This window comes from Hypomesus transpacificus, chromosome 15 (assembly GCF_021917145.1).
Source record: "Hypomesus transpacificus isolate Combined female chromosome 15, fHypTra1, whole genome shotgun sequence".
Classification (NCBI taxonomy): domain Eukaryota; kingdom Metazoa; phylum Chordata; class Actinopteri; order Osmeriformes; family Osmeridae; genus Hypomesus; species Hypomesus transpacificus.
The window spans coordinates 6,472,006-6,486,498 of record NC_061074.1 but is presented as its reverse complement, the minus strand read 5'-3'; the positions used below and the strand labels follow the sequence as shown (position 1 = coordinate 6,486,498).

The 14,493-nt window shown below is 49.2% G+C and overlaps 1 protein-coding gene and 1 long non-coding RNA gene across 4 annotated transcripts in view; one reads left to right on the top strand and one right to left on the bottom strand.

The window, feature by feature from the left end:
* Positions 1-26: 26 nt before the first annotated feature.
* LOC124477491 lies at positions 27-1,758 on the bottom strand. Its single transcript, XR_006957154.1, has 5 exons — positions 1,678-1,758; positions 754-821; positions 524-632; positions 361-412; positions 27-201 (listed from the first exon to the last, which is right to left on the bottom strand). It is a non-coding gene; the product is annotated as an uncharacterized LOC124477491 (long non-coding RNA).
* sorl1 (sortilin-related receptor, L(DLR class) A repeats containing) overlaps positions 1,677-14,493 on the top strand; it is a 26,754-nt gene continuing 13,937 nt past the window's right edge. For 2 of the 3 annotated variants that reach the window (XM_047035298.1, XM_047035297.1), the window contains exons 1-15: positions 1,677-2,049; positions 4,895-5,011; positions 5,263-5,394; positions 6,594-6,755; positions 6,991-7,058; positions 7,385-7,565; positions 9,391-9,492; positions 11,696-11,865; positions 12,003-12,195; positions 12,315-12,432; positions 12,694-12,767; positions 12,900-12,988; positions 13,302-13,480; positions 13,583-13,769; positions 14,017-14,145. In XM_047035298.1, the coding sequence (XP_046891254.1) occupies positions 1,744-2,049; positions 4,895-5,011; positions 5,263-5,394; positions 6,594-6,755; positions 6,991-7,058; positions 7,385-7,565; positions 9,391-9,492; positions 11,696-11,865; positions 12,003-12,195; positions 12,315-12,432; positions 12,694-12,767; positions 12,900-12,988; positions 13,302-13,480; positions 13,583-13,769; positions 14,017-14,145 (2,207 nt within the window). In that variant the 5' untranslated portion in view covers positions 1,677-1,743. Of the gene's footprint in view, positions 2,050-4,573; positions 4,778-4,894; positions 5,012-5,262; positions 5,395-6,593; positions 6,756-6,990; positions 7,059-7,384; positions 7,566-9,390; positions 9,493-11,695; positions 11,866-12,002; positions 12,196-12,314; positions 12,433-12,693; positions 12,768-12,899; positions 12,989-13,301; positions 13,481-13,582; positions 13,770-14,016; positions 14,146-14,493 lie in introns of those variants that run through there. The other variant, XM_047035299.1, reaches the window with a different exon arrangement.

The following is a 14,493-nucleotide window of genomic DNA, read 5'->3' as shown; positions in this document are numbered from 1 at the left end:
TTGGACCTAACAGTTTGGACATGAATGTTGTGGTAGGTGAAGCCTGTATACAGTGTCTAGCTCTGCAGTTTGTCAGAAATGAGAGCTAGCGTCCGTCTCAAATGGTCTTTTTTCTCCTTCAGATGAGCCTCCAGGCCCCTAGCCTCCATCAGAATGTCCTCCAGCTGTCTGACCTGTGAGGCATCCCCTGCTGCCCTCTCACTGCAGCATACAAACACAAGGCATCAACACTACTGTACAGACTGTTGAAATAGACTCAATGTCAAATTAAAACACTACAGCGTTATTGTTCGTTACAAAAAAAGGAGAGATTTAATGATCTCATTGCGTACTTTGAACTTTTGCCTGTGCTGTTCTCACCTTAAGGCTTGTGAGTACTGGGAAAACAGCACGTTCATCTCTTTATTGGCACCTGTCATTTAATTGTAACCAAAAATGGTAAGGGGTTTGAATGAAGAGAAGGAATTGGAGTTTATAAAAAGGAAATATGACAAGAGATATAAGGGCCCAAGATTGTACATACTGGCAAGTGCTCCATCAAATAAACCAGAGGAATCTGACGTTGCTGTGTTACTACCAGGTGCCTTTTTCTTCTTAGCTGGAGAATTGTCATGATATGGTATGTGATCAATCTTCAACGTCAGATCAGGAAGGGAGAAAAATAAAAGAATATCAAGGAAGTGGCGAAATTATGATACAGTAGCAGACATCACGGGGATATACTAGGTCATTTGATCTAACTAACTAGCTAACCTTGGATGGTTTCCTGCTGAGCTCTTGTGGCATGTTTTTCTTGAGACATTTGTTATCCATACTCCTCCCTGTTGGTAAAATCAAACTCCCTGTCATAGGGCTTTCTTTAACTGTAGCAAAGACCAAACCAGTTAGATACAGCACATACATGGAACCAGAAGAGTCAGTGTTAATTGGTTAACCTTTAGCTCTAGTAGTTGGCCGAACATACAGTACACGCTGACATGCGTTAGCCGTTGGCTTATAATGTACAGTACTGTATACAACACTCTATTGCAACAAGACAGAAGTATTACAACATAACGGCTAGTTTGGAGCTAAGTGCTAACTGGTACGGTAGTTAAACCGTTTGGCTACTGTAGACTGTCTTCTGACGCTGTACTTTACAGTACCAGTTGACTAGCTGAATAGACAGTTGACTAGCTAGCACTAGCTACCGAAAATAAGACTTGTAGGCCAACGTTTTTAGCTAACCACTTACTAACAAATCAGCTGCAGTTACTGAATCACTTTCTAGCTTGCTAACTAGCGAGATGGTCTAGCTAACCTAGCTAGCTATAATTAAAAGTTTCCTGGCTTCAATAACGAATTTCACCTGGAGTACTGCGCGAGCAGTAGCCGTAGCAACCAGGTGTACCAAGAAGCATTTCTACTTCTTCAAGCTAACACTAGAACTAGGCTAGAACTACCTATGTAAAAAGCTGACATTATTTCTAGGTTTCTAGAAGATTTTTTATTTTACTTTTTACATAAAGCAATAAATGGACTATTGGGATTCAAAATAATAACATCTTCAAAGATTTTCATTTCCAATGAGTCTACATTAACGGAAACGTATTTATGTGACAGAACATACGCATACACAGTCATTGTCAAGGAAAACAGCTTGCGGCTGCGATGGTGGCAATTGTGACTCCAACTCACCCTCGAAACCGCCACTCGAAGGCGCTATTCTTCTAGATACCCAGAACCGAAAATATATACACAAACATGGCGACAAGACAGACAGTGAAGATGCTGTTCCATCTACGGAGGACAATATTTTTGTTATTTATCTTCGCTCCCCGTACAATTTCCTCCACTCTTCGTCTCCATCCAGACCAGCAGTTCATGCTTCCGCAGCATAAGGGATTTTCTTTGATTAACGCTAAAGAGGTATTCCTGCAGGGAATAGGCGCCGAGGCTCAACGAAGAGCAGCCCGTAATGCGAAAGAAGACGGAGCGGCCGCTGGCGCTTATCAGCATCGCAGTCGGCGGAGTGCTGTAGAATCACCCGTGCCAAAGGTGTACGGACAGGTAAAATGATTACACTCCAAAATAAGCATATGGCTGTTCTAAACCGTTGTTTAGATAATGTGCATTAATACACATTTCACTTGACTTGGCTAACCTGATACCTTGTGGATCTTGCAAGCCCAGTGGCTCCATTCTTGTTGGGGTAAGGTAACAAACAAATGGCAGTAATGTTCCCAGCCCCCCATAATAATGTGTGTATAACTATTAGGCCATTGGGACATATTTATAGTGGCTTAGGTAAATTGGTAAACGAGCACAATGACTGCATCTGTGGAGTGGAGCTGCATCAAGGGCTCCTTGACTGCCCCAGTTCAATGACGTCATTCTCCATCTTTTGTAAACAAACCCACCTATCTTGTTTTACAAAAAAGATAATAAAATACAACACTTTCCACTCTAACAGGAGCGTGCACAGTTGACAGTCAAATTGGAATATGTTGTAATCCACATTCTCTCTTCAGACCTTGAAATAAGTGAGGCAGCAGCCATCACTGTGATATTAAATGGAATATTAAGAGAAAGTTAAACTACACGTTCTGAGAAGTAATGTTAATCTACTAAGGCATGAAGCAATAACTGAAGAAAAAGGTTTACTTCCGTAAAAAGCGCGTGTGTGTGTTTATGTGGATTGTGAAATCTGGGCGGTGGAGTGTCAGTGGATTCTGTCTAGTGCTTCGGCCAGTTGATATTCAGACTGAAAACAAACAGGATGGAGGAGAGGGAAGGGGAGGAGTGTATAGGGGAATAAGAAGAGAGCAGAGACGAGAGGAATGGGAGAGGCAAGAAGAGGGAAGAGAATGGGAGGAGAGGGAGAGGAGGACAGGATAGGTATTGAGGGTCTTGAGAGTGTATCAAGTCTCCAGTCATACCATAATCATTTGACCAGGGGGTCTAGAGATGACCACATGGTTTGTAACCATGGGGAGTACCATGGCCCATGGGGTCTGTTAGCATAGAAATGTGGGGTTAACTGTTAATAGAAGAAAGTGTGACAACCTACTACCTTTACATACTACACGTTGGTCACATGACACACTGTGACTCTCCAGTGTTATGACTCTCGTGACTGTATCTAGTGTCAACATGTTAACCACACACAACAGGATGTGGCTTTGTGCGTGTGAAGGTGTTGCAAGTTGCATGTTCGTGCTTGTAGATGTGCTGAATTTCCGATGCCTGTCTTCAAGGACAGGTGTAGGACGTTCTAAATCACTTGGAGCAGAAGAGCGATTGTGCTGCACCACTAACCCTTTGAGATCAGCCATTCACACACAAACGCACACTTTCTCTCACACTCAGCAGCGCACAAAGCCTAATTACTATATGCTCAACCACAGACCCTACAGCTAAGCATTGCTGATCTCCAAACTGTGCCTCTTTATTTTATATATTGAGCAGTCCAGGACAATTTTGTTTAGACAAAGACCGAACAAGAAATGTCCATACTGTGTTGGAAGATTACTATTTGAGTCTGCTAAAAGATGGCTGCTTCCTGATATGAGCTCTCTGGTCTGTCTTGGGGGACAGCGTGGGCCACTCCAGCCCACTCATCATTCAGCCTTGAAGAGGAGCTCCCAGTGTGTGGAGGGCTGTAAAGATTACAAAGAGCAGGGAGACGCAGCAGGGCCGTAATGATGATCATCGCCCCTCCCACAGCTGCTATACATCATTCCATCACAACAGGGTTTTCTGTAGTTAACCATCTTTCCTGTAGTTAACCATCAGTTAATCATCACAGTAGTTAACCATCACATTATTACACTTTTGAAATAACACATTTATTATATATCTTTTTCTGTAGATATTTTGTCGTTCTTGTATGCCTTCTGTTTCCAGATGTGAGGGTTAGGTGGATTGGGAAGTGTTGCCGGGGTTAAAGTTAGGAGGGTTAGCATTATGAAGGTTAGGATAAGGAGGTGTATAGTGAGGGTGAGGTGTGGATAAGGAAGTGTGTTGCCGGGCAGTGTGCTGGTGTGGCGTAATCAGCTGGTCAATGAGCCAAGTCGTAAAGTAGCCTCCCAGCCTGGCTGGCCTCACACAGTAACACAGGCTTATTGTGCTGCTGCTCCGCCAAAAATACTCTGGTGGCTGATAGGAAATGCTAATGAGAGTGCTGGGTGCCAGTCCTGCAGGGATGAGATCATGCTGTACTCTGCCCCACTCACTGACTGGCTGGCTGACTGGTTGACTGACTTGCTGCTATGTTGACTTGCAGGCTTGTTAACTTGCTGACTGCTGGTTGAGTTGTTGACTGTCTGTTGACAACAAGCTATTGGGCTTGACTCGCTGGTTGGCTGACTGGCTTGTTGACTGGCTGGCTGGTGGGCTTTCATGCTTCACTGCTTGGTTGATTGTCTGGCTGGTCCAGAAGGACCGAGTCTCATTCAGACTCTTGCCTTTGTGCTCCCTCCCCACTCCCCCCTCCCTCTCTTTCTCTCTCTCTCTCTCTCTCTCTCAATGTTCCTTTCTGTGATCTGAAGATCTGAAGCTTCTCTGGCTTGGTGTTAAATCATTCCTGTGCTGCTGTCATATGCTATCACAGGTTGGGTAAACACTCTAGTGAGAAGGAATGCATTGGGTGTGTGTATTGTGCTTGCATCTTCGTGTATGGGGTAGAGAAAGAAGTCCGTGCATGCCCCTGGTAGTGAAAATGGCTGCTGCTAGGATATAATCAGTCAATACCATCCTGGTGACCACAGAAACGGTGTGTTCTCTCTCCCTCTGCCAGGTGTGTGTGTGTCTTTAACATTACTGTAAAACTCATATCCTTAGACTCAGGAACAACACTCTGCTGTGTCTGTTGTTCTGCAGTTGTTTAACAGGAGTGTGTGTGTGTATTTTGCAGGCCAACCTGAACGACTCCCACAACCAGATGGTAGTCCACTGGGCTGGAGAGAAGAGCAACGTGATCGTAGCCCTGGCGCGAGACAGTGCCGGATCCACCGGGCCCAAAACCAGTTCAGTGAGTACCGACCAGAGACACTGTTCCAGAACAAGCACACACACAGCACAGTGAGTGTGTGTGAGTTTGTGTGTGTGTGTGGTCTGTCTGAGCTTCATTTTAATCCCTCAATCTGTTACTGAACCCAAAATCTCCCTCTCTTCACACACACACGCACGCACACACACACAAAGGCATGCACACGCACACACACAGGCATGCACACGCACACACACAAAGCTTCTTTCTGACAAAGACTTTACCACCCCCAGGTATACGTGTCCTATGACTATGGGAGCAGCTTCACCCTGATCTCAGACCTCTTCCAGCTGGGCGCACCGGCCCAGAAGGACACCAAGCAGGTCATCTCCCAGTTCTACCACAGCCCCGCAGACAATAAAAGGGTAAGCCTGCGGAGTGTGTGCGTGTGTCCGGAGCTAGTGCACCGCTGGATGCAATGCGGTGTTATGTAAAACAGGTCCAGGCGGGCAGCCAATGAGTCATCATGGCCTTGGTCCCACCCCCTGGCTATCTGCCTAGGCCCCTCCTAGGTACAGTTCTGCATCATGGGAGATGTTGTTTTTGGGCCATGGACCTGTCTAAGGTGGGCTAGGTGTATGAAATAGGCTAGGAGAGACTCCTCCTCCATCTCACTCTCTTATCGTGCATTTCTCTCAGTCTCACAGTGAGAATCACGAGGCCAGGACTATAGAATATATTAGAGTATAGTTGCGCAAATATGAGAGCATCCCAGTGATCCCAGCTCTTGTTCTCTCAGAGGTTCTGTCCTTGTTCTGCATGGTGGGTGTGGGGGGGGGAGGGTGGGGGGGGGGTGCTCTGAGGGGGGGGGAGGCTGTTAAACTTTTTAGATCAAAGCAGAGAGGAAGAAAAGAGAGGATAAAAACTGGAGCCTTGCATAATCGGCCTGGCTAATTAGAACAGGGAATCCAAATCTCTGGTATGACTTAATTGAACATTAATTCCGACTGATGTTACTGTTTCATTTGCTCTTTAAGACGTTTCTATTTTAAAGGCATATTATGATTGATCAAAGACGGAGAAACCGAGAACTCAGTTCAATCAAAAAAGGCTAGCTTCACACCGCAAGCCTTAGTGCTCAATTCAGATGTATTGGTCAGATCCGGTTGTTTTAAGCCTGCTCACATATTATTTTTCATGTATCCAATATCAGATTCCCAAATTACAAAATCAAAGCTGTTGCACGCAACGGCTTGCCATTTGTTTCCTTCTGCTTTCAAACACAGACCGGTACGATACGACCGATACAACCCCTCAGGTTTTTACAGAAACCCCAAATAAGTCTGAGGTCTATCACCTCACTCCCCAGAGACTGACTACCTCCGTGCAGCTGGCTTCCATGTTGGTCTTCACAGAGCGGCAGTGACTCAGAATTGGACTGAATGTCTACCTAGAGTGACGAAAAAGTCCCTTGAAATCTGATCAGACTGTTAGACTGGAGTCGCATTGCAAACAGTCTGACATTTATCCAAGTGAGCAAAAAAGTCCTCTAACCTGTAACTCTCACCTCCACCACCCCTTTCTCTCTGCCACCCCCTGCTCCTCCCCACCCCTACCCCCGCAGTACCTGTTTGCAGACACCATCAACAACTACCTGTGGAGCACGTTTGACTTCTGCCGGAGGGTGCAGGGCTTCCCGGCTCCCTTCAAGCCCTCAGACCTGCTTCTGCACAGCCGGAAACCCAACCTGGTGCTGGGTTATGATGGATCCCACCCCAACAAGCAGGTACGGCCCAACTGCCTCTCCTGCTACCCCTCCTGCTGCCTCTCCTGCTGCCTCTCCTGCTGCCTCTCCTGCTGCCTCTCCTGCTGCCTCTCCTGCTGCCTCAGTAGAACCGTCACTCCCAACCACCGTTACTGACACCACCTCCTCTCTCCCCCTTCTCCTCCTCCTCTCTTCTTTCTCTCTCCCCCTCTTATCCTGCCCCTCGGCTGTTCTCTCTCTTCTGTTTTCTGCTCAGCTGTGGAAGTCTCAGGACTTTGGCCAGACATGGATTCTGATTCAGGAGCATGTGAAGGCCTACTTCTGGTAAGTCACCCAACTCAACCTCCACCCACATTTAATCTACTGTTGACTGTTGACTTCCTGTCTGTGTCTTACTTCCTGTATACAAGTTGAAACTGGCCATAGATCAAGATATGAGCAGACTGATAACTGTAGTGTTAAGATAGATTACTACCCACTGGGTTATCCACTAGTCTATGTCGAGCAGAAGTTCATCCCCCTTTCCTCTGCATGTGACCATCTCTCCCACCACTCTATCCTTCTCCCCTTGCTGTCATACCCTCTGTCTCTCTATGTATCTCCTGGTCCCTTTGTCTTGCACCACATCTCTCTCCTGCGCCCTACCCTAGGGGCGTGGAGCCGTACGACCCCCCCACCTCAGTCCTGGTCCAGAGGCACGAGCCCCAGGGGGAGTCCTCCATCCTCAGCAGCACAGACTTCTTCCAGAGCGAGCAGAACCGACGGGTCATCCTGGAGCAGGTGGACAGCTTCCAGCTCCGGGACAAGTACATGTTCGCCACCTCCACTAGGGTAAGACAGGCTCACACACACACACACACACACACACACACACACACACACACACACACACACACACACACACACACACACACACACACACACACACACACACACACACACACACACACACACATAGACAGATAACGTACTCATACACTGACACATTTACATTTACATTTAGTCATTTAGCAGACGCTCTTATCCAGAGCGACTTACAGTAAGTACAGGGACATTCCCGCCGAGGCAAGTAGGGTGAAGTGCCTTGCCCAAGGGCGGGGAATCGATCCGGCAACCTTCTGATTACTAGCCTAACTCCCTCACCGCTCAGCCATCAGACTCCCGACACAAACACACACAGTTAGACAAACACAAACACCCAGCCATATAGTACACACACAAGTACACATGACCTACTCATACACAAACAAACATACTTGTAGACACACTCAGACCCAGGAAGTATCGTCCACCAGTCTTGAGTGTTTTTGCTGTGAAGTCACAGACAGACTGTCAGCAGATGGTGCTGGTTTGATAGCCCGTCTTCCTTCTTGGCTGGGACCACACTAGAGCTGTGATGAGCTCCGATTCCTCGTGGTGTGAGAGCCAAGCAAGCTTTTAAAGGCCCAGTTAAGCAGGTTATGACGAGGCTCCTCAATGTCGACTCACTGGATTCAGGAGGAACTCAGCCCATCTTGGTCAGCAGACGGCTGTGTGTGAGTCGCAGGGTGTCTGTTTGGGTGTGTGTGTTATGGGGTGTGTTTGGGTGTGTGTTAGGGGGTGTGTCTGGGGGTGTGTTTGGGTGTGTGTTAGGGGGTGTGTCTGGGGGTGTGTTTGGGTGTGTGTTTGTCTTGAGCTCCTTTGTGGTTTCTGCCTGTGTAAACTCTGCCTGGCCCTGAATAACCCTAGGGTGTCATACAACCGTGAACACACACACATACAAACACACGTATACACAAACACACACAGATTAAACCCACGTTTAAATCGGATGTGTTCACCACTCACATATGCAGTTTACAAAGCACACACACATCCAGGCATGGCTTGTGGCCCAGGCACTGCTGACACACAGTACCACAGGGCTCCGGCCAGGGAGCGAGCAGGGAGGGAGAAGAGGGAGAGCAGGGGATGGCTGAGTCGGACTGCCAGAATGCTAGAGAGCCAGCTACAGAGTAGGTAGAGATCTGCTCTGAGACTTCTGTAGCTACAGATCTGCTCTGAGACTGTACTGTAGCAAGGAACCAGTTGAGGAACTGTTCTGATTCTGTAGCTAGGAACCAGTTATGGATCTGGTCTGATTCTGTGGCTAGGAACCAGTTAACTGATCTGATGATGTAGCTTGAGAGTCAGCCAAAGATCTAGTCTGGGCAGGGCAGACATGTAAAACGGCTGGGTGTACTCGAGGGATAACTAGAGAACAACCGCCAGTGTGTTTGTAAGAGAGTGTGTGTGTGTGTGTCCGCCCAGTGAATCTCACTGTTACCCAGGCAACAAAAAGCTAGTTAGGCACCAGGGCGCATAGGGAGTGGGGGAGGGAGAGAGGGAGGGAGGGAGAGATATAGAAAGAGAGAGCAATAGAGAGGGAGAGGGGGGAGAGTAGTAGCAGGCTATTATTTCACTTGGACCATCTGTCTTTTGTTCCTGCCTGTTATCATCATGTTATTAAACTGTATTCCAGGCTATTATCATCATGTTATTCATCTGTGTTCCAGGAAGCTGCTGATGCCTCTTAACAACTCCTCTAAGCCTCCATGTCCTGCTGCCTTGCTTGGCACTGTTATATTAGTTATTATCTGATGAATGTTGACTAACTGTGTCTATGTGTGTTTACCAGACATTGTTTGGCAGTCATGAATCTTCGTCTGTCCAGCTGTGGGTCTCCTACAACCGCCAGCCAATGAAAGCTGCCCAGTTCATGACCCGTCATCCAATCACAGTAAGTCTATGGGCTCAAAACGGGGCCGAAAGTATTGCAAATCCATATAGGACAATCCACAAATGTAAAACGTGTTCCCCAAACGTAAAACGTGTTCCGCAAATGTAAATTGATTTCAACAAATGTTGAAAAAACATTTCACAAACAAACAATCACATTTAGATTTGCCTTTGAGTTTTTCTAACTACATATTTGCAAGACATTTTAATTACATTTACATTTATTCATTTAGCAGACGCTTTTATCCAAAGCGACTTCCAAGAGAGAGCTTCACAAAGTGCATAGGTCACTGATAATAACAACAAGATAGCCCCACAGCATTGCGGGTAGTCAAAAACAAGAAGTACATATTGTGAACAACCAAACAATAGTGCTAAAGGGAAGAAACCATAAGAGCATGTAGTTAAACAAGTTAAAAATTACACAACATTAATCTCTAAGTGCAGGTGTACCTGTAGGAAAGCAATAAAAATAGGATTAACTAGAAAAAGAATACAACAGTTTAAATCAGCTACCACTAACCAACAAGAGCAACTGTCTAAGCAAGAGTCATTGTGAACCTTGAGGAAACTAGCGTTGGGTTCAGCAAACCATTCCTAAGTACCATTGTACTCCCGGAACAAGTGTGTCTTGAGCCTTCTCTTGAAGGTGGAGAGACAGTCCGTGTCTCTGATGGAGGTGGGGAGTTGATTCCACCACTGGGGTGCCAGGCAGGAGAAGAGCTTGTGCTGGGACCGGGCGGTCTTGAGAGGTGGGACCACCAGGCGGTTGTCTGAAGAAGACCGTAGGTGGCGGGTGGGGGTGTAAGGCTGCAGGAGAGACTTGATGTAGTCGGGCGCAGTCCCGTTCACTGCTCGGAAGGTCAGTACCAGGGTCTTGAATCTGATGCGGGCCGTTATGGGTAGCCAGTGGAGGGAGATGAGGAGCGGGGTAACGTGGGAGCGTCTGGGTAGATTGTAGACCAGACGGGCCGCTGCGTTCTGAATCCTCTGAAGAGGGCGGGTTGCGCATGATGGGAGACCGGCGAGCAGCGAGTTGCAGTAGTCCAACCTGGAGAGGACAAGTGCTTGGACAAGCAGCTGGGTGGAGTGCTCAGACAGGTATCTCCTGATCTTCCGGATGTTGTAGAGGGTGAATCTACACGACCGGGAGACCGCAGCAATGTGGGCCGTGAGGGAGAGCTCGTCATCCATGGTAACCCCAAGGTTCCTGGCAGAGGATGAGGGGGTCACCGTCGCAGATCCCAGGGTGATTGAGAAGTCATGGGAGATGGAGGGTTTGGCCGGGATGATGAGAAGTTCCGTTTTGGCAAGGTTCAGCTGGAGGTGGTGCTCAGTCATCCAGGCGGAGATGTCTGCGAGGCAGGCCTCAATCCTAGCAGAGATCCCCGGATCGGTCGGACGGAATGACAGGTACAGCTGCGTGTCGTCAGCGTAGCAGTGGTAGGAGAAGCCATGGGAGGTGATGATTGGTCCAAGTGAGGTGGTGTACAGAGAGAAGAGGAGGGGACCAAGGACGGAGCCCTGTGGGACACCAGTGGAGAGCTGGCGTGGGCCTGACAGTTTGCCTCCCCAGGAGACCTGGTAGGATCTTCCCGACAGGTAGGATGAGATCCACTGGAGTGCAGTGCCAGTGATGCCCATCTCAGAAAGTCTGGAGAGCAGGATCTGGTGGTTAACCGTATCAAACGCCGCAGAAAGGTCCAGCAGAATGATGACGGATGACCTGGAAGCCGCTCTGGCAGACTGGAGGGCAGTGGTGACTGAAAGGAGGGCAGTCATTTCAAGGGGATTGCGAAAAATCTGTGCCATAAAGCTTCGTAAATAGGGCATCAAAAAGCTGAACTTAGATTATGTGACTTTTGTGACCAATTTGACGCACGTGACTTTTGTCACCGATTTGACGCACGTGACTTTTGTGACCGATTTGACGCACGTGACTTTTGTCACCGATTTGACGCACGTGACTTTTGGCCCCGATTTGACGCTAGAGTCAACACGAAACACGTTTTACGTTTGCGGAAAACACGTTTTACATTTGTGGATTGTCCTATACGCATTTGCAATACTTTTGGCCCCGTTTTGAGCCCATATAAGTCCTTTGATACTTCAGAGTTGAGATTGGTCTGTCTGCGTTAGTGGACAATGTGAAACCGTCGTGAAATCACAATTTACCTAACAGTGGTCCTTCTCCTCTCCTGTAGGAGTACTACATTGCAGATGCGTCTGAGGACCAGGTGTTTGTGTGTGTGAACCACCAGAACAACGTGACCCACCTGTACATCTCCGACAGCCAAGGACTGGCCTTCTCTCTGTCCCTGGAGAACGTGCTCTACTACAGCCCTGAGGGCTCCGGCAGCAACACACTCATCAGGTAACACACACGCATGCACACACACACACCCATACACACTCACACGCATGCACACACACACAGACGCAAAACACTGTCTGGATGCCCACCACAGTGTGTTGAGTGTTTGTTCCTGTGTGTGTGTGTGTGTGTGTCAGGTACTTTGCCAGCGAGCCGTTTGCAGACCTGCACCGCGTGGAGGGTCTGAGGGGCGTGTTCATCGCCACGCTGGTCAACGGCTCTCTAAGCGAGGACAACATGCGCTCGGTCATCACCTTTGACAAGGGGGGCACCTGGGAGCTGCTGCCCCCCCCTACCTCAGACAGCCTGGGGGGTACGGTGGACTGCAAGGTAACACACACACACACACACACTCCCACACTTACACACACACACACACACTCCCACACACACAGTCAGTCAGTCAGTCACACAGGAACAGTCAGACAGCATGATGTTGTCCCGTCCAGCTGTCCCGGGGCTGTTCCCTCCACCTGGCCCAGAGGTGGAGTCAGCTGCTCAACCTGCAGCTGCGCCGCATGCCCATCCTCAGCAAGGACTCTGCCCCAGGACTCATCATGGCCACAGGTACTGACCCCTGCACTGACCCTGACTTCTGGGCCCAAGTTCCTACCGCCTAGCCTTAGTCTCAAGCTAAGTGCAACATTTATGATAATGTGTGTGTGAGGAGGTTTTAAGGAAGATGGGTGTTAGTCTGTGTGTGTGCGTGTGTGTTTTGATTTTTAGGTTGTGTGGAAGACAGATTTTCTCTGCTTTGTATGTAGAAGGTGACTATTTCTCCGGCTCCCTATCTCCCTCTGCTTATCTCTATCTGCCTCCCCCCTGCAGGCTCTGTGGGCAGTAACCTAGCCAACAAGGCTAATGTTTATGTGTCCAGCAGTGCTGGGGCCCGCTGGAGAGAGGTCAGTATAGCATTCTTTTGAGCCGCCACACATTGGTACACACTGGTACTCATGTTGTTGTGGACGCAGCACTACAGCAGGTGTGTGTGACTGTGTCTTTACTCTGACTCCACCCCCCCACCCCCCCTCCAGGCTCTGGCTGGCCCCCACTTCTACACCTGGGGCGACCACGGGGGGCTGCTCATGGCCATCGCTCAGGGGGGGTCCACCATGAACCTCAAGTGAGTCTCACCCCCCCGACCCCCCTACCTCCCACCAGAACCCCCCCACCCCCCTACCACCCACCAGAACCCCCCCCACCCCCCTACCACCCACCAGAACCCCCCCACCCCCCTACCACCCACCAGAACCCCCCCCACCCCCCCCACCCCCCTACCACCCACCAGAACCCCCCCACCCCCTACCACCCACCAGAACCCCCCCCACCCCCCTACCACCTACCAGAAATCCCCCACCCTCCTCCTCAAAACCTGCTACAGGCAGAGCTCCGGTCTGCCACTATCTTGTGTGACTCTGGTCCCCCTCCCCCTCCAGGTTCAGCACCAACGAGGGGGAGACCTGGACAGACTTCCAGTTTTCCGACAGGGAGGTGTACGTCTACCAGCTGCTGACGGAGCCCGGCGAGAAGAGCACCATCTTCACCATCTTCGGCTCCTACGCTGATCAGAGCCACAGCTGGCTCATCCTGCAGGTCAATGTCAGCGACGTGCTCGGTAAGGTCGCCATGGTAACACAGCACCACGCCACTTAGAGGGTTTGGAGGCCGCCAGTGCTGTTCTGTGCTATTTGTTATATTGAGTGTGTGTGTGTGTCAGGTGTGCCCTGTGCTGAAGGGGACTACAAGCTGTGGTCTCCGTCAGACGAGCGTGGGAACGACTGCCTGCTGGGGAAGGAGATGGTGTACAAGCGCCGCACGCCACACGCCACCTGCTTCAACGGAGAGGACTTTGACAGGCCCGTCACCGTGACAAACTGCTCCTGCACTCGGCAGGACTACGAGTGGTAAGACTCTCGCGCGCACACACACACACACACAGTTTATTTAATGAATATGTGTGACAGCTCATGCTGATGCTGACTTGCTGTGGAGACTTAACAGTCTGTTTCCTCTCCCTCTCCCGCCTTCTCACCTCCCTCCCATCTTCCCTCTCCTCGGTCCTACACACCCTCTGCCTCCTCTCCTCTCTTTCTCCTCTTCCTTTTTTCCTCTCCTCTCCTCCTTCCCTGCACCCCTCCCTCCTCCCCTCAGTGACTATGGCTTCAAGCTCAGTGAGGACCTGTCCCTACAGGTGTGTGTACCTGACCCCGAGTTCTCAGGGAACCTGTACGCCCCACCTGTGCCCTGTCCTGTGGGCACCACCTACCGCCGCAGCAAGGGGTAAGAGACACATAAGGCATAGCGTCACATAGGGCTGGGCTGGGTTCTGCTAGCATAGCGATGCTAGCGTGGTTTTGCTGTTAATGGGTAAAATAATAGCATGAGCACAGTGCAGCTAGCTTGCTAGTTTTTCAGAGTTGTATTGTGCCGAGGGTGTTAATTGTGGCATGTGGTCATGTGAAAAAGCATGTGAGAGAGCTTACAAACACTGACAAGGAACTTACTGGAACTGGTCAGACTTGTATAGTCAGTTCAGTTGTTTTTCAATTTCACTTCCTTTTTTATGACAATTGCTTGACTGGTATACAATATAATGATCATGTAACAGTAGCCTAGACTTCAGTGTTT